The 22,341-nt window shown below is 48.5% G+C and overlaps 1 protein-coding gene across 13 annotated transcripts in view; it reads right to left on the reverse strand.

The window, feature by feature from the left end:
- Window positions 1–22,341, reverse strand: part of MBNL3 (muscleblind like splicing regulator 3) — a 98,673-nt gene that overhangs the window by 47,261 nt on the left and 29,071 nt on the right. For 5 of the 13 annotated variants that reach the window (XR_008468318.1, XR_008468315.1, XR_008468314.1 and 2 more), the window contains exon 1: window positions 15,966–17,111. Coding sequence is in view for 8 of the 13 variants with exons in the window: in XM_054213485.1 (XP_054069460.1) it covers window positions 15,966–16,139 (174 nt within the window). In the remaining 5 variants the exon portion in view is untranslated. Of the gene's footprint in view, window positions 1–15,965; window positions 17,113–22,341 lie in introns of those variants that run through there. The other 8 variants (XM_054213482.1, XM_054213481.1, XM_054213483.1 and 5 more) reach the window with 3 other exon arrangements.

Genomic DNA, 22,341 nt, shown 5'->3' on the forward strand with positions numbered 1-22,341 from the left:
CAAGGAAGAAAAACAAAGGGAAAAAAAAAAACCAAACAAAAAGAAAAAGAAAGCCTGCCTTGCCTTAGGCAAATATTCCACCTTGGTTAGCTTTTGCAGACTGATCCATTTCAGCGTGTTGTTTATTACAGCCAGTAACATATGCACATTTAAGTCACAGAGGGGATTTTTCTTTTAAGAAAACACCTTCAGAAGTGGTGTTTAAGAAGTGCCTGGTACTAGAAAGCAGTTATGTGACCGATTTTTGCTACCACCTCAAGTGAAAGGGAGGTTAAGGCAGCGTAAATGTTCGTTCGGAGTCGAGCCCACCGAGCAGCACAGCGAGCCTTTTTCCAGGGAGGTAAACACAATGGGCTTGCAATGCCGCAGATAATGCACTGCCATCTCTACGGGCAACAGGAGAATTTTGCCATAACGCAGTTATGGGCTAAAACCGCAAGCAGTGCAGCATGTTTAACTGTCATTCACATGCACTAGTCACAAGTACCAACGCAGGCAGCCAGCCTTAAGGGACGGGATGCCAAATTCCATGCCAACATCTGAAAACCTGTTAATTTATGATGGATTTATTAAAAGAGCCTCAGACTGAGCAAAACTTCCACCTGTCCCAATTACAACACTCCTCACAGACCCCTCTTCCACCAGTCTGTTATCCAGTCTCCTGAGGGTCCGTGCAGGTTCACACTCCCTACCCTCGCCCAGCCAAAGCCGATCCCTGCTCTTGTCCCCAGCTGAGCACTGACAAGGGATAAACCCTGTCCGGAACACCGTTAAGTCAGCACAGAGGCCGAAGGCAGCCTGCTCAAGGAGGCAGCCTGCTCACCTTGAATGCCACACTGACCTACAGACCCAGAATTCAGAGTCACTACGGTGATGTACAGTCCAAAGACCCCAAAAGCTAGTAAAAACCGTCTGTTTTTTTCACACAGTGCCAGGAAGTGGGATTCATTGACAATGCATTTTGTAGAAATCATGATTACAGATGCTGAAAGGTTAATTTCATGTAGCGGCTGACTAAATCTGTTCCCCCTCCTGTAATAAGAGCTGTAGGACAGGATACCGAAAAGTTTGTATGGCCTTATTGGGTGGATGTATCCACTTTCTCCTGCGGGATGCAACTTTTGCCCTGACAGAAATCCTGACCTAAATTCTCCTCTGAGTGGCACTGGTGTAAGTGCCAGAAGAGCTAAGAAAGGAATGTGTTGTGTGTGTGCACGCATGTCCATCCGTCCATCCCCGCACACCAACAGGAATGGAACTGATCAGGGCTTTCCTTTCATTTGCTTGGGTTTTTGGAGTTTGTGTTTTTAATAACCACCAGATTCACTTACTTAGGTTTGAGAGCACAACAGAAAAGCTGGGGGAGGTAGAAGCAACTAAAGCATATCCATGTGGGCACACTCGCTTATTCAGGCTTCAGTCACAAAAAGCAAACTGATCAAATTACTGCAGGCTTTTTCTTCCCTCTGCTTTCCAAACTCCTGCCCTCAACTTCTACTCTGAGCTGCTTAACCTCGTCCCAGTCACCAGTGCAGCACAGACCACCCATTGCTCAACCTTTTGTAGATGAGGAGGAATGCAAGGATTAGCTTTTAAAAGCCATTTTCTATTAGAAAGCAATCTCGACAACATGACTTCCTTAGGCAGGCAGACACCTGACCTCATCTATTCTGCTTTTGCTGCTGACAAAAGATACCTTCAGACACAGCACAATCCCCTCCTAAGAGGGCAACAAGAAAAAGACCTTTCACAGCCCTCAGCGGGTATAACCAGGATGAGTCAGCTGCGATGCAAACATTCATTTGCTTTTAGAGGAGATGGGCCCATACCTCTCCAAACTGGCTAGGAGAGGATTTTCTGCAAGGAAGAGTGACCTTTCCTGAGGACATCTGCAGCCTCTCCACCACGTCAGAGGAGTAGCTGCAAAGAAGCTCCAGTGTCATTAGCGAGTCTGGAATGCAGCACCACGTCAGCCCACACCCGGCTGGAAAAAATGCTCTCACTTGCTTAAACCCAGATAGATGGACTTCTGATAGGGCCCCAACAGAAATCCCCATGCAAACTTTTGGGCAAGTACCTCTGATATAAAGAAAGAAGGAATACGAAGGGAAGTGCTAACACTTTTCCTGTGGCTGGGCTAAGCTCTGAAAGGATGTTTTAAAATAATTCTCAGAGAATTAGCACAAAACAACTACAAATTCTTTTTTCAGTGGTGTTTCTGTTCTAGTTACTGTGAGCTCTACTCTGAGTGAAGATTTCTAAAGATTTTACATTAACGTGGACTCTTAAAAAAAGCCACACACAGAAACACGAAATAACAACAATGAAAATCCTCTTAATTCAATCTGTGCTTTATCGCACAAGGCCACAGCAGGGTATTTTTGGCTGTGGGAATACAAATACTCATCGATGCTACGGCTCAGGGTCCTTCCTACTCCAATTACTACCCAAACACAGAATGAGACAGTCCCAGCCAGAAGAGTTTTCAGTCTAAATACACCAGACTTGGTGAAAAACCCCCAGGTGGCTAGGGGAAGCCTCAGGACCACCGAGGCTGCACGCAGACTGAACGCCAGCCGCGCCATGCGGGACTGCTGCCGCTGCAGAGCTGCGGCTGTGATGCCCTTGATGCTTTCCGAGCTCCTGCCTCCCGGCAGCAGGCAGCCTGCCCTTCCCATCTCCGCATCACTAGCTAAAAGCGATCCTGCCCATTTGCCTCTCAGCCCCCAAGGGACTTTTCCAACCCCCCTCAACTCTCCCAACTGTGGCGCAGGAGTGGTTTGAGTGGGCTTGGGTGACAGAAGCATGACATGGAGCTGGCGGGGAGGCTGTGCTGGTGCTGCGGGGTAATCCACGTCCCGCTGTGCCAGCCAGCAGATGCTGATAAAGCCGACAGTGACGGGTGGCAGGGGTCCTTGCTGCATTCCCAGCTCCCCTGTCTGATGGGAGAGTGCCCTGGGGATCCGCTCTGCTCCTCCCTGAAGTCACCCCCACCTCCTTCCCTCACAGTCCAAATAGCAGCTTGGTGAAGGTTTCAGCCATCCCTGGTCCTGCTTTTATCAACCCTGCTGCTCCCAGCGCCTGAGTCACTCAGCCTGCTCGCCTCACTCCAGCCCCCACCCTACAGCACACCACGGAGGCTGTACAGGCAACACGACCGACACAGCAGGGAATCGAAGCCTGCAGGGAGGTAACTGTGATGATTTACTTCTTCATCTTGCAAGCGCACCAGATGCACCGAGGAATAAAAGTGACTGCTGAAGCAACAGGAGAGGCGGAGGGCAAGAGATTTCCTGGGTTGCCTTGTTCAGTCCCCACAGACACCACACCTAACAGCAGTGGAGGGGGGGAGCTGCAGGAGGGCTCAGGGACAAATACGCCCAGAGGGAAGGAAGAAACAGAGCAGAAAGGAGAAACAGGGCATAAGGCTGCAAGTCTTGCACCATGGGAGCAAGATCTGGGAGGGCTCCTGCAGAAAGCACCAGGGCCACCTTTAATGCCCTCCCCTACAGCATTTGGGAAGGAGCGACATCCTGCCCAAAGACAACTCTCCACTGTTTTATGAAACAAGATTCCCTCACAGGAAGGAAAGCACTTTCCTTCCTACAGCTGACCTTGAACACCATCACCTCTACCATACCCGGATGACCTTCCGAGCCCTCCCTGAAGGCTCATCTACATGTCTGGCTTCCAACTCCCTGCTGCCCTGGCTACTCAAGTGCTACTGCACAGGCTGAAACGTCCAACCCTGCAAGGCTCTTGCTTCCTGTGCCAAACTCATCCAGCGCTTGGTGTCCGCAGCATCACATGGAAGGGACCCTGGGAGCGGAGCCCAAGCACTGCAACAAGGCTGCACAAACCCACCATGCGGGATCAAGCATCACTTAACAGTGAGAAAGCAAGCTTTACTCACGCTCTGATTCTTCAGGAGCTGACAGCAAGAGGGAGAAACATCGGTCAGTGGGATCGGCCAGCGCGGTTGGGATTACACACTGAGGTTTTGTTTTCATACTTTGCCTGGTTGTGGCAGGGCTCTTTAAGGACCTAATCTCCGTGTGACTGTTCCCAGCACTAGATGTGCCCCTACGGCTAATAAGGATTTAGGGAAGCGCCATCGGCTGCGCTCCCTGGCTGGCTGGCTGCAGCTCCACTGTGTCTGTGCTGCCCCCGGCCATCTCGTCCACCCCAGTTAGATACTCCGTGCTTTCCCAACTGCCCCTCTGCTTGAGAGCTGTTTTCTCTCAACAAGCACCAGAGCTGCTCACTGAAAGCAGAAGTAAGGAGACAAAAAGAGTTAAAGCAGCACAGTTTGGGCTAACGGGCTTAAATCCTCATCGGAACCTAGTGTGGGTACTGCTGTGCAAAGATGTGGGCATCACTAAACACAATGCCGCTGACCCCAATACTCCTGTCTGTAGTGGTTGTTTTGGGTCTTTTCTTGATACCTGTGTAGGAGAGACCAGCTAAAAGCATGTGCTGTGTTAAAGCAGAGTATGTTCAGAGGCATGATAAAACTCAGCGCACACCACTGATCAGTCATCTGACTGGGCAATGCCTTATGATACCATACCCAGTCTAGGACTAGCTACACTGCTCCCAGTTCCCATTATCAGCACTGTTAATTAAAGCAGCATTTGCCTCCACTTTTTAACAGCGCTCTGCACACCTACCTTAGTGAGGGGTGAGGGCCAGCAGCACCCCCAGCATCCCTGCAGCAGACGTGCTGGGCTGGGTGGTGGGTCTTTCTCCACTGTGCAGCCAGATTAGTTTTAAATAGTACAGTAAGAGAAAAAATTCTCCCCCAGAGCACAGCCTGCCACCTTTCAAACAAGGTCAGACATCAACCTCCTCCCCCACCGCCAATGACCTTATTAGCACCGATCATGGTTCTAATAATACCCTGCATTGTAAGCAGGCCATCTGCTCTAACATTTCGCTACAAAGTTGGGGAATTGCTTGGTTTGAGTATGCTCACGTCCCAGCAAGCCAGGTGTCCCCCCCTTAGGAATACGCACCTTCCCCACAGCTTTAAAGTAAATATTGCGGAAAGGCACCTCCAGCTCCCAGCTGCTCAGCACGGAGCTCAAGCACACAGAGAACAGCACAGAGCCATGCCCAGGCTCTTCAGACAGAGGAGGTAGGAAAGCAGTTAGAGGTTAAAAATCCACCACTCCAGCATCAACAGCCTCCAGCTCCTCTGACGGTGGGGACACTGAGTAACCACGTCACCGAAACCCAAAACCAAGGCCAAACACTAACCAGATGTTCAGAGAGATAGAAGTAAACTGCCAAGGCTGACGAGAGCAGAATGCAGCTTTACCTTTGTGCCGTGTACTTTCTACTGCGTGGACAGCAGAAAGATTTTGTTACCCTCACAATTTAGGTATGGTTAAGCTGAATATTTTCACTGCCGTTACAGTTTCGTAACAGACAGGTAAACTTGCGGAACAGCTAACGGTGCTTAATAGCTATTCATTTAGAAAAAGCCAGGGTTTGAAATGGTTACTCAGTCAGGACATCTGTCGGAAACACCCAGAGCCTTGTTACTACAGTAGCTCAGCTCCACTCAGTCTTCAAAGACATTTTCATTGTATTGCTCCTGTGAGGTCAAAGCGTGCAATTAGGCACGGAGACTGACATTACAACACTTTAAAGAAGCCCGCATCATTGGAAGGCTTTGAAAGCTGGCTTTCCAAATCCTTGGCCATTCCTCTAATCAAAAGGCCATCGTCAGGCATGGCATGAGAGGCTACGTGGGGCAAAGGAGGGGGTCAGTGCCTGGTTCTCTGCTGTTTTATGAACAGCAATAAAACAGCATTAATAAGCCATAAGTAAAACTGTGCCTGTATGGGGCAACATTCACCCAAATGCCTCAAAACATTTATTTTAATACCGGCATAACAATATTTATACGGGCAGATTTTCAAAGAGCTCAGCTCCTCGCTTGGAAATCTAACCACTTACTTAAATGCTCTGTGGGAGATGTCAGATGATGGGCTCTCCAGAAAGCATGGCACATCTTGTTTATATTTGTTTTAAAGCTTCCAAACAGCTCAATTACTTAAATGCATGTTACCGCACCCTTCTTCAGATGGGTGAACCAAGTGGCAGAAAGCTATTGTCAGCAAAGGGATTACATCAAACTGGCGCTACGCTGCTGAAGAAATCCATCAACTCCACATGCTCAGAGTCATTCTCCTCAAAGGCATCTTCCACTGCCTTTCCTTCAGCTGGCGTTGCTGGGCTAAGGCAATCATGAGCAAGAGAGGTAGCTAGGTAGCTTCACTGACACAGCAGCAAGACAGGACACCAGGGCCGAGTGCGACCCCATATTTACAAGGATCGTCTCTGCTCCACACTCTCTCCAGGGATAGGGACTTGCAGGTTTGGGCCGTCTATTTGAACCCCAGTGTCAGCTACTGTTACAGATCAGGGCTGGAAGATGGAAAGCTTGAACCACCTTCCCCACATGGATCTGGCAGTGCCACTGCTTGCAGCATGACATCCGTTGAGGTGCCAGAGCTTACTGTACCAACACACGACCCTTCCTGTGCCAACCTGACTCACAGCCGCGCAAGAGTAAACGCAGGAGCTGCCGCAGCTTGCTAGCTGGGCTTCAGCACCCCGTCTCCCGCCTTCCGCGCAGAGGAAACCCCCGGGGCTCACAGAACACCACACTGCATTCACCCTTGGTCGCAGGCACACAGCTTGTGCTGGCAGATCCAAGCAGACCTGGCAGGACTGCAAGCTCCAGGTGCGGGCGCTGAGCACACATGAAGAAACCCCCCCAAACTGGAGAGCCAAAGGTGGCAGAGGAGACGACCACAGGCAGTTGTCCCTCTTCAGAGAACGGCCGAGGACCATTTCCCTCTCCCAAAACCTGAGCAACAACTCACTTCAGCGCACGTTGCTCTTTGCTGTCCACAGGAATTCCACAGTGCTTAAAATTGGGCTTAAGTATTTTGCAGTACTGGAACCTCACTCTGGAGGGCTTTGCCCTTAAAAAAGGAAAGTAAGCTTCAGGAGCAGAAGATGGCATGCCACGGCCCGTGCAACATTGCAATATGCCCATAAAAGGTTTCAAAAATCTGCTTAAGCACATGCTGCAGCTCGGAAGGGTTTAGAGTCACATCCCAAAAGAATTTTTCTTCTGCTTTTTTAGGCAAGTGTGAGCAGCAGTCAGCACTTTACCATCATCTTCCCAACCAGAAAACCAAGGTTACTCTTGGCTGACACTAATAATATAAATGCTGCTGGCTTTATCCTTTGAGGACAGTGGTTTGCTCACACCACGGGGAGATGACTGGGGCCATGTGAGCTGCAGACAGGAGCGGAGGCTGGAGAGGAGAGAGGAGGCTGGCAGGAAAACGCCGCTGCTGAATTTGCTTGGCCTGCCTCCCCAAAGAGGCTGGCCTCCAAAGCGCAGTCTCAGGACAAATCTGTAGCCATTGCTCTGCTTTCCAACACGTTCAAGGGAAAATGCACACAAGTCTGAGGCCCAAGGAAAAGCTGTAATAAATTGTTGGCTGCAGGAAGAAAGAAGAGAGCGGTCCTGTGCCTGCCCCTTGCACCAAGATTGCCCCCTGACTGTACCAGCCTCCACCCACACGTCTGCCAGCCTCCTGAACCTGACCCAGGGACACCACGCATGAGACCGGCACCCCCAAACATGGGGTAACAGCAAAGGCATCTGCCCCTTTGCAGGCAAACCCTCTGGACCTACACAGGGTCAGAAGGTCTGGGGCACAGACAGTGCTCTCCATGTTCAGAAACAGAAGGCCTTTAGAAGACATTTCTACAAACACAAAGCTGGACCTGGTGCTACCCTGTGACTGTGGCACTGCCACAGACAGAAGATCCGTTCAGTGTCCCCCTGATGAGTCAAACCCTGGCCTCGCCCCAGCAGGGGCTGCCCATCCCTCTGGTACTCCAGGAGGGCTGCCAAGGCACTCTGCTTATGGGTACCCACAGGAGGGCAGAAAGGTCCCAATGAATTCACCTTCCAGCACAAGATGGGCACACCAAAGACCCACCAGGGTCCCCACCCCACTGACTCTTTGATACTCATCAGGCCAAAGCCACTCCAAGGGCGGGAAGACTGCCCTGGAGACTCTCACTCCCAGGCCTGGCTTTGGCAATGGCACACGCTGGGCAGGGAAAGCGGCACCTTGCCCTGTGCCGTCAAAGGAATCAGATGCAGGACAACATGAGAGGTCTACCAGAGGTGGGAGAAGATGGCGGGAAGAGACCTACTCCTCTCTACAGGAAGGCATGGCAGACACGAAAAAAAGCGTTCAGAAGTGACTTTCACTGTTATTGGTATTAGTTGATAAACGTGTCCACGTTGACCAAGCCTGTGTAACAGTCCTACCGCTTTACACGGAGAAACCAAAACAGATCCTTAGATTTCCAAGCACCCACTGCAAAGCAAATGTCCAAATTCATCTACTATCCACCCTCTACATGAGTAAGAGTCTGAGGTCTGTTAGGTAGGCCAATCTGGCATAAGAGGGACCAACACTTTCAGGAGGAAGATGCCCAAGCCTAATCCATTAAGAAAATGTGAACTCCAAGTATTTAACTACTGCTACTACTACAAATGTCACGCTGATAGCTTTGGAGGGCATTTCTGTTTCAGACAACTCCCTGCAAGCTTTCTCACGAGCTCTTAACCTGTACTGATTGGCACCACCTCTTCACTGCCTGACAATTAACAGCTCATATCTCCAGGAGCCCCCAAGATGCCCTCTACGCTGGGATGGGTCTCACTTCTCATGGCTTCCATCAGAGCTACACAGTACTCCCAGGACTTCCTCCACTCTTGCAGAAATGAGACAATAAGGGAATATGCCTCCAGAATGGCACCAAAACTAGACTATGCACCCGGAAACCTATCACAGCCTGTCTTGCTCTGTTACACCAGAAGGACCTAATGAAGATAAGGACAGGGCCAATCCCTTCTCCCTCCACAGCACACCTCAAAAATCACCTGCTTGCTTTAAAGCACAGGCAAGGAGTTCCTGCCAAGGACTCTACCTTACATCTTTGCAAATAGCTGCAATGAATAAGACTTTCCCCTGCCCCTTGCTGACTATTGCTGTCCCTTAAGTAGAATCACCAGGTAACACCAGTCTGTTTCCAGTTATGTGTATTCATCACCCAGCATCTCCACACGGAGCCAAGACCAAGGGGATTTCAGCTCAGATGCTGGACTTCATGTTCAGCACGTAAGGTACTCCGTCTTCCTGCTAACTCTGCTGCAGAGGCAGTAACCTGCGATGGAGAAGCAAAGGGACAGCTCAGGGCAGCAACCTTTTAAACCACAATAGCAAGACTCACCAGTGCTCATCTGTCACGGTTCAGCTGTCAAAAAGTCAGATAAATGAAGTGAGATTGCTGGGACGTCAGAGAAACCCATGGATAATGTTAAATAAATCAAACATGCTCAGCACAGACCTCTGTCCTACAGAAAGATCAGTTAGGCAGACTAAAGCATCAAGGTCTATCTTTCCCTGGAAAGCTGAACATGCCTAGGGACGTCACACACCATCCACGTAATCACAGAATCACAGAATGTGCTGGGTTGGAAGGGACCTCTAAAGGCCATCTAGTCCAACGCCCCTGCAGTCAGCAGGGACATCTTCAACTAGATCAGGTTGCTCAGAGCATCATCCAGCCTGGCCTTGGATGTCTCCAGGGATGGGGCCTCCACCCCCTCCTCTCTGGGCAACCTCTTCCAGTGTCTCACCACCCTCAGTGTAAAGAACTTCTTCCTCATGTCTCATCTCAGCCCACCCTGCTCTAGTTTAAAACCATTGCCCCTCGTCCTATCGCTACATGCCCTTGCCAACAGCCCCTCCCCAGCTTTCCTGTAGGCCCCCTTCAGGGACTGGCAGGGGCTCAAAGGTCTCCCCGGAGCCTCCTCTTCTCCAGGCTGAACCCCCCCAACTCTCTCCGCCTGACCCCAACAGAGAGAATCTGCAGTCCAGACATGGGGGCAGGCTTGGGAGATGCTCAGCTACAGGCACTGCCAGGTGAGCTTCTCCATCAGTAGTTTCCATCCCACAGCTGTGCCAAAACCTTCTGGAGACATTACAGAGAGTATACACAGCTCGTGTGCCAACTAAATTACACTGAAAAAAACATGGAGCTTGTTGTAACCCATACAGGGATCAGACTTAAATATTGTTTTTTCATTTAAGCTCTCTTAGTCTCCTTGAAGTACCACTCTACTTTAAGAGAAATACAATAGCAACAGTTCTTGTCTAAAGTAAGTCTAAATAAATTTTTTCCCCGCTGTTAGATGTTTGATTTGGTAGTTACAAAAAGCACTTATGATGTACCGTAAGACTCACGAGCATCCAAGACAAGACAGAAAGCTGCTGCAAATCTACTTCTCATCACCAAATGTTGTCGCTAGGCAGGTAAGTGCCTTAATGACCAACGGAAAGTAAAGGTTTCTTGCAAAAGTGACTTGGCTCAACATTGTTCATCTGGTTTATTTACATCTCCATTACGTTGAGCTGAGACATGCAGTCAGAGTGTCTCCAAAAATATCTCTATGGCTTTGTTTGCTTTCTTCTTCCTCTACAAGACCGTAACCATATGCTAAGTTTAGTGGGTGTTTTTAGTTGTTTCCTAGTTTGGAATTTATTTAAATGTAAAAAAAATAGATATGATTGCAAATCAGTAACAGTCAGAAATAATTCTAGTGAAGTCCGCATAAAACAGGTACAAATCAGCATGGAAACTGTAAGGAATAGCCTCAGGTACACCAGCTTCAAGATCATATGGTGTGTTTATCGCCCAAGCACAGTGAACTTTTTAGACTGCCGTGAGACTTTGAATACTATTACCACATAATAACATTTCTTTTAGAAACAGACAAGTTAGACAAAACTGCGCTTTTAACTCCTGATTTTATGCCTGTTCACAGACAACTCGCCATTTTTTTTTTAATAGAGAAGGGAACTGCTTTGAAACACACAATAGCTTAACAATATTTTTTTAAATTAGACCTCCCAAAGCCAAAATTCATACCCCGGAAATTTTTACCACACTATCTTCTGTCTTTCAAAATGCTCTTCAAAACTTTGACTTGCATGTGGAAACATCTACGTTCATAAAACAAATTGAAAAAAGCACCACCACACCCCACAAAGCTGGGCTCGTTACATTTTTTTAACCTATGAGTCCATAGCACAGATATCCATACTGGGAGCAGTATAAATCAAAGCCTCTGTGAGCACCTGGTGTGCATTACCTGCATATTTTTATATAATACGTCACTATCTCCTAACGCCCATCTCTCAGCTTACTGCTCAATTAGTGTTTCCAGTGACCAAAGAAAGCGGTTGGTTTTTTTTTTTCCCCTCCCTGACATCTGTAGAAACTGAAGAACCGAAGTGACAATTTGCTGGCCGGGGAATTAAGATCAGCCAGGCTCACACCACGCCTGCCTGATCCAGCCTGAATAGGAAGGTTAATGACTGGATGAGTGCTTACAGACAGCCCTCCGCAGCGCCAGGACAAGGCTTTGTACAAACTGCCACCAGCCAGCAAACCGTGTCCTGACCCTTGCAAAAAGCCCCAGCTGTGCACAGGAGGGTGCACACCGAGCCCAGCGAGGAGCTCAGGTGTCCTGGTTTGAGGTAAAACAGAACCAACTTTCTGTTCAGTAATTTTATTTCTTAGCTAGGCCTCTTCTAACTCTCTGAAATTAACAGCACGTTGTCTCGAAAACGGTTTGTTCTCAGAGTGATAAGACCAACGTTTATGGTTTGTGCCAAGGCATGGTACCCAGAGAGGCTCTTGCTTATACTCATTGCTGTAACAACCCAGGTCAGCCAATTTCATTATTTGCCCCATTGAAGGGTTGGAAGCAGAAAAGCGTAGAGGGGTCCCACCTGCGGGGAGGAGCAGACAGGACAGGGGACCCAAAACTGACCAACAGGGGTATTCCTTCCCATCTGCCCCACGCTCAGTACAAAAGCTGAGGGATCAAAGGGTCAACGCTCTTTCTTCAATGACCGACATCTGAGCAGGATCCTGCCTGTTCATCTGCCTTTGATCCCGATCCATGTGTCCTGACTCCAGCTGTGGAACTCAGTTCCCACCCGTCGCTGAGTCCAGCCTGGCACTTCCCCAGTGCCTGCCGGTGACGTCATCCTGGGAACTTAATACGGTTTTGTATACACTGTATCTATTTCATTATTTTCCTTTTTATTTTATTACTATATTTCAGTAAAGTAGTTTAGTTTCTTCTAAGCTGTAAATCTCTTTAGCTCTCCTCCTCCTCTCCATGTAGGAGAGGTTGGGGGGGAGCATCTGTCACTGGCCATTGGCCAATTTGGACAAAACCACAACACCACGACTGAACCCCAAGGCCATCTGGGTTCACAGTGATGGCAGTCCGCTCCTCTCGGTTGCTCAAAACGTCTCAGGGGTGCCATGGGCCCTGCCCAGGAGGTACAGCAGAGTATTGGCCACTGTCCAGCAGCTTTTGTGGTCACTTCTGGAAGGGGGGTGGCCCAGTGGCAGCCGGCCCTCGCACCTCTGGACTGCCCTCCACCAAGCAGTGCAGCTTGCCCTTCCATTCACACAAATTAATTCAGACAACACCATTCTTCCAGAATAACGAGGGGGGAAGTGTGAGTAGAGAGCGAGAGCTCTCTTGGCATCTGATTCAAATCTGTGAACAGCTTCTCACAAGGAACTATTTTTAAGTTTCATATCAATCTGCTTGAGAAAGGTTCCTTCTGCTGCCTACAAATGTGCAAACCCCCCCGTCGAAGAACTACAGCTCAGGACAGCAAGATCCAGCCCTGCACTTGCAACCTAATCAAGACTCGGTATTTCACAACCAAAGCACTGCATGACCACGTGATGCTCCTGCAGAGCGTGCCCTGGTGAACACCACCCAAGCATCAGTGAAGCCCTCCCGTTACCTTCAGAAGTCCTGTGTGTTCTTCACAAGCTTAGAGGTAGCACACATTCACCCGTGAAACAACCCACACTGAGGCAGCCTGGCTGCTTTGGAAAGCGTTACTGCTCTTACCGCTGCAATAGAGGCAGAATTGCTATATGAGATTGAGGGGGTAAAAAAAAAAAAAAAAAAAGAAAAAAGAAAAAAAGGGAGATACATTAAGCATATAGTGACCTGACCAGCGAGGTGAAACCATTGTAGGCTGGGTTATCAGAAGTTCCTGTATGAAGGCATTGTTCAGGCTTTAAGAGGGCTGTGAGAAAAAAACCAAGGAACAGCACTACACAATGGATGCAGATAAGCAACCTCTGAACAAAGCCCCGGGTGAATGCAAGAAAACTTATTAGCTGCAAGCATTCTATATCCTGTCTCCAGTAAAACAACACAGATGTTCTGCTAATGCAGGGCGTGAAAAGATGAAAAGAGCACTAAGCAGCTGTAGAGCCCTGGGCAGGAGAGATCGTTGGTGTTCAACAGCTGTTGGAGGGAAACAGTGGCTGCGCACAAAGATGTCCACAGGATGGGCAAGAAAAGCCCCTTTTTAACAGGTCTAAGAATGTAACGCCTCTCTAGTCACCAGTAAGGAAAGCCACCATTATGGCCATGAGCCCCTCGATACCATTGCAAATCGGGCTCTGCAAGCCCAGCTCCAGTGCAAGAACAGAAAGGCCACCGTTGGCGAGTTTAGTCACCAGGGTGGTTATCTCCCCTGGGAAGCGCACGGTGTACATCGACACAGAAGCCACATCATTGGGGGCTGCACCTCTCAGTGGCACGGCAGAACCCGGGCTCTGCTCAGCGACAGCAACAGAAGCCATGGGGGTGCACGAAGGGTGGGCTTCAAGACCCACTTCTTGTTTGGGAAGTAGGGTGCAGAAACAGCCCCACCATCAATCCTTGGCCATGTGCTCTGCACAGTGTGACCTCTCCCCCAGCGTACTTCCCACAAGCAGAGCTGTCAGCCCTCCATGAGGCTTTCCTAAGCCTGAAAAATCTGGAAAATCTGTTCCCTGGAAAATTCAGGCCACTTAACTAGCACATACTGGGCATCTGCTACTGTGTCAAGAGGAAACTGCAATGAGAACATTAGTTAACAGCCCCTTACACAGGAAACATGCTGAGCTGTAGGAGACCATACTCTACTCCTTTGGCATCTTTTGTGTTCTCAAGATGATGTTCCCCATCCCATTCCCCACCACTGATGCAGGAGAAGCGTTCACTCGTGCCAGTGGGTGTGATTTGAACCCCAGCTACCCATACGTTTGGGCCTGCACATCTCACAGCCCCGGCTGCACAGAGAAGGGCTGGCACAGGGGGCCTGGGCGTGCTGCGGACACTGCACCCCGGCCAGCACAAACAGGGAGGCGTCACCCACCAACCCGAGCTGGGTGGCTACACACCATCACCTGCTGCTGCAAACCTCAGGCAAGTTCTGCAAGGGGCATGGTCCTACCCTACATGGCAGGGCAGTGCTCCTTTCAGTTAACAAATAAGTGCCATAAAATGTAAACACATTCATCTCTTCATTCAAAGTATCTGCACTGCCACTGGCTACAATTCGCAAGTTTCAAGGGCATAAAGAACGTGCCTTTTTTTTTCCCCCCCTCCAATAAAAATATTTTGCTTTCTCTTTGTCAGCAAACCAGCAATGTAAATGAACATTTGAAAGTCACTGTATAACTAGAGTCATTGCATATAATCAGATTAAAAAAGAGCAAAACCGAATGCAAACAGGAAGCTGGAGCTCCTTGGGAACAGAAGTGAAAATACGAAGAAGCCACAAACAGTAATAAAATGGGTAAACCCGTGCTAGACTGGCTCCAGCCCCGGTCTGAACCTGTGCGTACATAATTCCACCAGTTCTGTTATTCATTATGTTCATAAAAATAAACCCAAATCTTTTCAAGCAACAGTTGAAGTTCAAGGGAAAACTTTTAAGCTTGTAAAATTTACCAGATTCCTTCTAGAAACTCAAACAGGTTAATTACTCTGATCAAAACACTGAACACAATGTCAAGACTTCTCAAAAGCAATCCATTATCCATATTGTCTCAGGGTTTTATTTAAAACACTTTTGAGGAACTGCACTTTTGGGAAAAAGAAAAAAAAAAAAAAAAAAAAAAGGTGGATGTTCCTTTCCTGAGAACTGCGGTGAAGCAACCCCAAACAGAGATGCTCATCCCCTCTCCTGTGAGCCCCTCACCCTGACTCAGAACCTGGGTATTTGGTAAATTTTGAAAGTCACCCCTGGAGCTCCAAGAGTGAAAAGCAACCAAGAGCCATTTACTGCCTGCAAAATCGACTCTGCAGAGAAAAGCCCCAGCGAGGAGGCTCAGCTGTAACTCAGACAGGCCCAGCAGAGCCATCGTGCTTGCACATCCCTTACAGAAAGCGTTTTCCCAACGCCCATTTTTCTGGAAGCGCTGCTCTCCAAATATTTTGGCTGTTCCTCATCTACCGGACGGCATGAGAGTGCATCTGCAACTCTGTCTCCAGGAAATACACATAAAGCTGATTCATTATCTTAAAATGCTGCTTTCATTTCTGCTCATTAAAAGCACATTTCAGATCCCTGCGCCGAACGCACAGCCGATGTGCTCCGGACACAAATTAAAGCACTGGCTTTCAGTTCACTTTTCTCATTTCAGTTTCATTTGCTGCCCACAATGTGCATTCTCCATTTCGAGGACAGCGATGTCAGACCTGAGCTACCATCAGAAAACGCTCTGGATAAAAAAAAAAAAAACAAAACAACCCTCTCTTCCTCTGCGATGCCTGGCACTCCGGGCAATCGCACTGGATGTCAGACCCAACCGCGATCTCAGGAGCCACATCCCACACCGGCAGCATCCTTCCCTGCGGAAACAGAGCAATAAGCAGTTGTTTGGCACACCCCACAGCCCAGCGCGCCCAGAGAGCCACTCTGAAGACAAGGAAAAGCAAGTGAGCTTAGGTAATGCGCGCGTTAGGCAGTCCTCACCTTTAGGGAGTCAAAGCAGGCAATAACTCGACCGTTTTCCACATGGCAACTCCGTGACGGATGGGCGAACTTGCACTCCGCATCAGACCGAGAACAAGTCCCTCTCTGAAACTCTCGACACACTTCTAACGTCAGCCATTTTGTATCACGAACCAGGGAAACATTTACAGCCATATTAAAAAACAAAAATTAAAATGCAAGCAATCGCACCCTTCTTCAGGGCAATATTTACTGCTGATCTTTTTTTTCTTCTTCTTCTTCTTCTTCTTTTTGTTTTTAAAAAAAGGGTAAAAAAGTTAATTCAAGTTAAACGTGAAGAAATAACTAACTTGTTGCTTTGGTAGAACTCCTATTCATCAGCACTTAGGTTTTCATTTAAGTCAAATCGTGTTTGTTTAAACAAGAATTAAACATAAAGCCAATCATAAAATAGAAATCTTATCAGAACAACTGAAAATCAAATTAGAGGCCAGCTCCTAAAAGTGCAATTGTAGAAGTTAAAATATAAGTGTTATATTTTGTGCCACTGCCGAAGTTACTTGCAAATAACTGGCAGACGTTCAAAAGAATTCTGTGCTCTCCAGTTAATGGTTTCAATTATTCTTGCAAAAAGCATATGCTGCTGGCAGCACTTCAGTTTGTGGAATGGTCTCGGTCCTTGGGGAGAAGACTTCGGGGTGGGTTTTTTTCCCTTCTATTTCTTGCTTCTAAAAATTACGGTTTGCGAACATCAAAACGAGCAAAAGGACGTCTGAGGTTTTGTTTTTTTTTTTCGTTCTTTCTTTCTTTCTTTTCTTTTAAATATTTGCTACATACTCGGGGATGGAAAAAAAAATGGCTGAGCAAACTGCGTGTAAACGGGGAGCAAAAAACAAAAAAGGGGCGGGCAAGGCTGAGTTGCCGTCAGGGCACGACCGCAAGCAACGCCGAATTAAAAAGAGAGGGGGGCGAGGGGCAGAGAGAGGCAGCCCTAGACAGAAATCCAAGCAGCGGTGGCTTCAGGAAAGGCACTTTTCAGCAACCTGCAGGAAAAAGAGAAATAGAATCAGCCAGGAGCCGAGGGCCACCCCGCTCAGGCGGGCGCGGGGTCGCCCAGCCCGGCCCCGGCCGCCATTGTCGGCAGCGGGGGCATTTCCCGCACCAGCCTGCGCATGGGAGGTGGAAGCGACCAATGGCGTTTACCCTTGCAGCAGCAGCCAGGGCAGCCGACCAATGAGAGAGACCGTTTCATAGCGGCCCAGCCTAGCACAGGCTGCGTTTGCGCCCGCCGCACGGAAAAGCGTCTCAGCCCCAGGACCCGGCCAGCGCGCCGGCCTCAGACCGCCGGACGCGCGCCGTGCCCGGCAGCGCTTGGGCGGGACGGGCCGAGCCCAGCCTCCGCACGGCCGTGCCCCGGCCACCCCGGCAAGGGCCAGCTGCATCCACCAAGCAGCCCTCTCAGACTAGAGAAGGATATTTTGCTCTTTAGTATTTTTAATTAATTTTGTTTTCCCCATTACCCCCCTCCCCCGCAGCTTTTCTGTAGGAAACGTTCAGGCAGGAAGAGCAGCCAGTGGCTTTCTTGTATATAAATCACAAGGAGCTGCTACAGCTCAACCCCAGAACAACTTTGCATTTTTAAGGTGTTCTATTTAACCCATCATTACTAGCTGCAGAACTGTTCCAGCAGCAGCCTGGGATGGCACACGAAGACAAACGACTGCTTCACAGTCACTCCCCTCCATGGATTCAGAGCCTACAAAACTAAAAGCAAACCCGACGGAAACCTAAGCCCCACACACACGGAAAAAATTAACTCATTGCTCACAGCTGTAGTTTTCCACCAGACTAAAGGCAACTCAAATTACTCTGACTCCAGCAACTCATGTTATACAACAAGCAACTTTCAATGTGTTCTTATTCAAGGCTTCCTTGGCATCCACTAAAATGTTAAGCCGTCCCTAGAGTTTCCCACTCTAATATTAGCTGTACCAATGACGCCTGATAGGATTGGGCTGTTTCCAAGTTCCCAAAATCCAGCCCTTTATCTTCCTAAAGTACGGCCGCCCAGTTTTGCCAAACACTTGACAGGCGCAGTATGTTGCTCGTGTGACTGCTATTAAGACTTGAAGCTTTTGCAGAAGAGCCTTCAACTACAAGAAAAGGAAGCTTAAATTCCTCTTTTATTATTGGTGTGTTATTGCAATTACACTGATCAGTAACTGAAACCTACTGGAGCTGGAACAGTCAAACAATGCTACCAAGGAAGAAGTGTGGGAAGAGGCTGTCATCAGCAGCAGGGGGTGGGGCACACAGGCTGTTTGATTCACAGATCGAATTATTTCGCATTAAAAATACCCCACCAACATTCATTAAACCTACACTGCAAGCATTTTCTAAGCTAGTTAGAGTCAAGTTCATAACAAAAACTGCCCAGATCCTTGCAATCCAGCTTGCAGCGCCAGCACAAAGGTTAGTCTGACCCATGCTTCTGGAAGGACCTTTGTTTTTTTGCACATCAGGTGGGGAACAGAGACTGCAAACACCAGATTTGCTAAGCATGTTTTAAACTTCAAAGGGAGGGGGGAAAAAAGCACATCTAGCCACGCTCATGACTTCTGGGTTTTGTAAGGAACAGAGATGCTCTAAATCAATTCCAATTTTGCAAACGGGGCAAATTTATACAGGAATCCCATTCACTGATGTGTGGGCTCCTTGTCCAAATGAGCTCAGTAAGCAGGAAAAGATCTGCGGAAACCTTCTGCAGGGAGCTAGGGACTAGCTGGGTGCGGCTCTTAAAAACGAGCCAGAACAGGTCAGATATGGGTGGGGATTAGAAAGAATGCTCTCTCAGAAGCTGCGCTGAGCAGACTGAAATACAACCATCTTGTGAATTAAGTGCCTATTCCACAGCTTCAGACTCCCAGGGAAGCGAGGGCCTGAATACGGCGGATCTGAACTTAACAGGCAGTTACACCAAGATGTACAAACAGTGTAGTAACATCTGCCACTTCTACCTTGAAAAATCTACCAGCCCTCCTACCCTGAAAAATCCCAAAGAATGTCAGAAACCAAACGTTCATTTTGCTCTCACCCATGTAGCTCAAGAGCACACATGGACACGCACATGCCTGCACTAAGCTGCTCAGTCCTCAAGACGAAGGGAATCGTGTTAACAGAAGATAAGTCAAGTGACTCCAACAGAACATTAAACTACAAATATCAAGACATTCAGATACATGTAACATGGTTGATATTTTTCTTTTACAACTCTTAGAGGGGAAAAAAAAACCCCAAACAAACAGAAGATTCTGAAGAAATACTTGCCAATGTCCTGCTGATGGAAACTGAGGCACCCTACCCCGCACCCTGCAGAAGGGCACGCTCAACACGCAAGAGCGAGACACAAGGAATATTCTGTGCTACAGAAACAACCCACATTCCTGCAGAAGGACAGACTGTCATCTCAGACCCTGAGACTCGGGCTCCTGTACCGGAGGGAGCCAAATAAATTGATAAATTTTTAATACCGGAGGCCTCAATCCTGCAGCCTGCGTGCCCAGCGGCAGAGCACAGCAGCAGCAGTGCACAGTGCCCCCATCACTTGCCATGTACTCAGGAGAGCACTTAAGCACATGCTTAACTTTGAACATGCCAACAATCTTACTGGAAAGAAGAAAACCTGAAGCATGTACTTAAGTGCTTTGCTGAATCAGGGCCTAAATAAATGAATCTGCTTCGCAGGTTTGTAAGGGCTGGAAGGCCAGCAAGCACAGGCAGCAGTCATCACGTTTTGCTTACGTGATCACAGCCCAGAGGAGCACGAGTTCAGCTTTTCTGCAAGTCAACAAATACAGTTTTGTCAGTGTCTGGATAGCTGCAAATTCCCTCTCTCCCGTGGCCACAGGGAAAGCCGAAAACAGGCCCAGGCAGGGCTGACAGCGCACTGCGTGCCACTGCAGCAAGGCTCCCGCGCACCCCGCCACGGGGTAACACACATCGCACTGGAACCCACCACGGATACTACAAAGCTTCAGTTCCCTATGTTTCAACTCCTGGCAGCAACCAACTGTAACCGTTCTCACCACAATGCATCCTTACAACTCCCTTGTATGACCCTTTTTTTTTTTTTTGGGGGGGGGGGAGGGGGAGGGGGAATGACTGGAATTTTATTCACTTTGTTCTCTTGCTTATTTCAAATGGGAGGAATAAAAGCATCCATGCCAAAACCAACATACAACAAGGATAAAAAGTAGCTCCAGAAAACATGGGCTTCGTTAGCATGCAGGAAATACAACAAAGGGTAGGTGCTGCCTTTTGAACCCTTCCCAGTGAGCCAGATCCGTCTCGCAGAGCTCATCTCCTCCGCTACCAGATGGGCCAATCCCGTTTCAACGGCAGCGGCATCAAAGCTAGAGAAAGCAGCAGAGCAGAGAGGAAAGCCTGCGGCTTTTATCCCGGTAAGGAAACTATAATATCCCTGAAGCCCCTGCTCCAGGGCCACTTGCTGGGCCAGGCTCTAATTGCCTGAGATGCAGGAGGACGGGGCCAGATGTCAGACCCAGCCTTGCAGCTACCAAAGTGAAGGCAAACAAGGGTAGTCTGAGGAGCGCTAGGGCTCGTCTCTGGGGGGACTGAGATGCCCTCGCTGCTTGAGGTAACGTGAAGATGAGAGTATTCACTTGACGCTTGAATTCCTCCTGCTTTCCATGAAACCGATCCCCTTCCACTGACACCCCCATGGATGTCAACTCATAAGGATGCTTCCTGACAGCCAAGTTTAGAGATGGTAATTTACGTGACAGGGTGGATTCAAGCAGCTCCCAAGTGTAAATGATGCTATTTAAAAGAGATTTTTTTGTTGTTCTTGTTTTGGTTTGTTGTGTTGTGGTTTTTTTTTTAGGAAGGAAAACCAACTCAGTAGAAGTGGCAACATGGGTTCCTTATTTATTTTTCCTCAAGGACTTCGGGGTCACGACTGCTCAGATGAGAAACAAAAGCGCTGCTGCCCTAAGTGACAGTCCCAGTGAGCGAGAACGGCAGCTATTCCCCTTCACCTGAGGTGGAACAGGGACAGTGCGGACAGTGAGGGGACACTGGAGCGTTCCCAAAGACAAGCTCCAGCTATGACCTCTCTTTAGGATATGTGATGCAGTCCATGCTCCTCTCCTCAACACAAACCACCAGCACATGACAGAGGAACTGATGACCCCCTCTCCCGAGTCCCTAGCCCTATACTGCCAGGCTGCAGCACACTCTACCCAGTTTTGCAAGTTAGAGTCAAGTGAAGCTCAGACCCAGCCAACCTGGATGGATGGACACCCCAGAGGCACCACAACTGAGAAACTGTGCTCTTCAGCTACTGAAATTCAGACCTCAATTCTTTCACTAATTCCACTACAACTCACATCCCATCCCTGAACTATTAATGTTCTCCAAGTGTCTAGATATTGTCGGAGCCAAAAAAAGACTTTTTTCTTTTATGGCCTTTCCTCAAAGCACTAAATTCAGCTGGCAGCACAAATGACACTCTCACTCATCAGTCCTTGCACCTTTGAGGTAATTCTGTAACCTCGGCTTTTCATTGCACCTAAATCGGTACGGAAGAGCTTAGTGCACCCACCACCTCCTCCTCAGTAAGCCAGAATAGGGGAACTCCTCACTCAAACAGGAGGGAGATGTTTCCACTATCAAAAAAATCCTGGAAAGACTGAATGGCAAGGAGAAATGGGAACAATGAAAACAGCATATTGAACTGTTTTGTTCTGTAAGAGAAACAAAAGTCTACAGGAGAAGACCACCACCATCCACATGGAAAACTGAGCCTGAGCATCTTCCCCAGTCCATCCTTTCTCCTCCGCTTTCACAGCAGTAATAAAGAACATATGAAGGTGCATTCTTGGTATCATAGAATGTGTTGGGTTGGAAGGGACCTCTAAAGGCCATCTAGTCCAACCCCCCTGCAGTGAGCAGGGACATCTTCAACTAGATCTCAGGTTGCTCAGAGCCTCATCCAGCCTGGCCTTGAATGTCTCCAGGGATGGGGCCTCCACCACCTCTCTGGGCAACCTCTTCCAGTGTCTCACCAACATTGGTGCATGAAGAGCATTCTTGCTCTCCAAAGGAACCAAAAAAGTATAGTCAAGGGTAAGATTTTACTGGTGAGTGTCATACCGGTACATTTGTTGGCAGTAATGCATGAAAAAAGCTAACCTACTTTTACAGAGAGCTTTCAGTCAGTGAGGAGGGGGAAAAAAATAAATCATCTAGGACCCACCGAGCCAGAAACAGGATGACATTAGTTCAGTTGGCTGATGTCAGAGCAGCTCATTCTGGGCCTCACAAAAGCCCATGGCAAGTTAGGTGCTGCCATGATCAGATCACAGGGCAACTCTGC

Source organism: Rissa tridactyla, chromosome 9, assembly GCF_028500815.1.
Source record: "Rissa tridactyla isolate bRisTri1 chromosome 9, bRisTri1.patW.cur.20221130, whole genome shotgun sequence".
Classification (NCBI taxonomy): domain Eukaryota; kingdom Metazoa; phylum Chordata; class Aves; order Charadriiformes; family Laridae; genus Rissa; species Rissa tridactyla.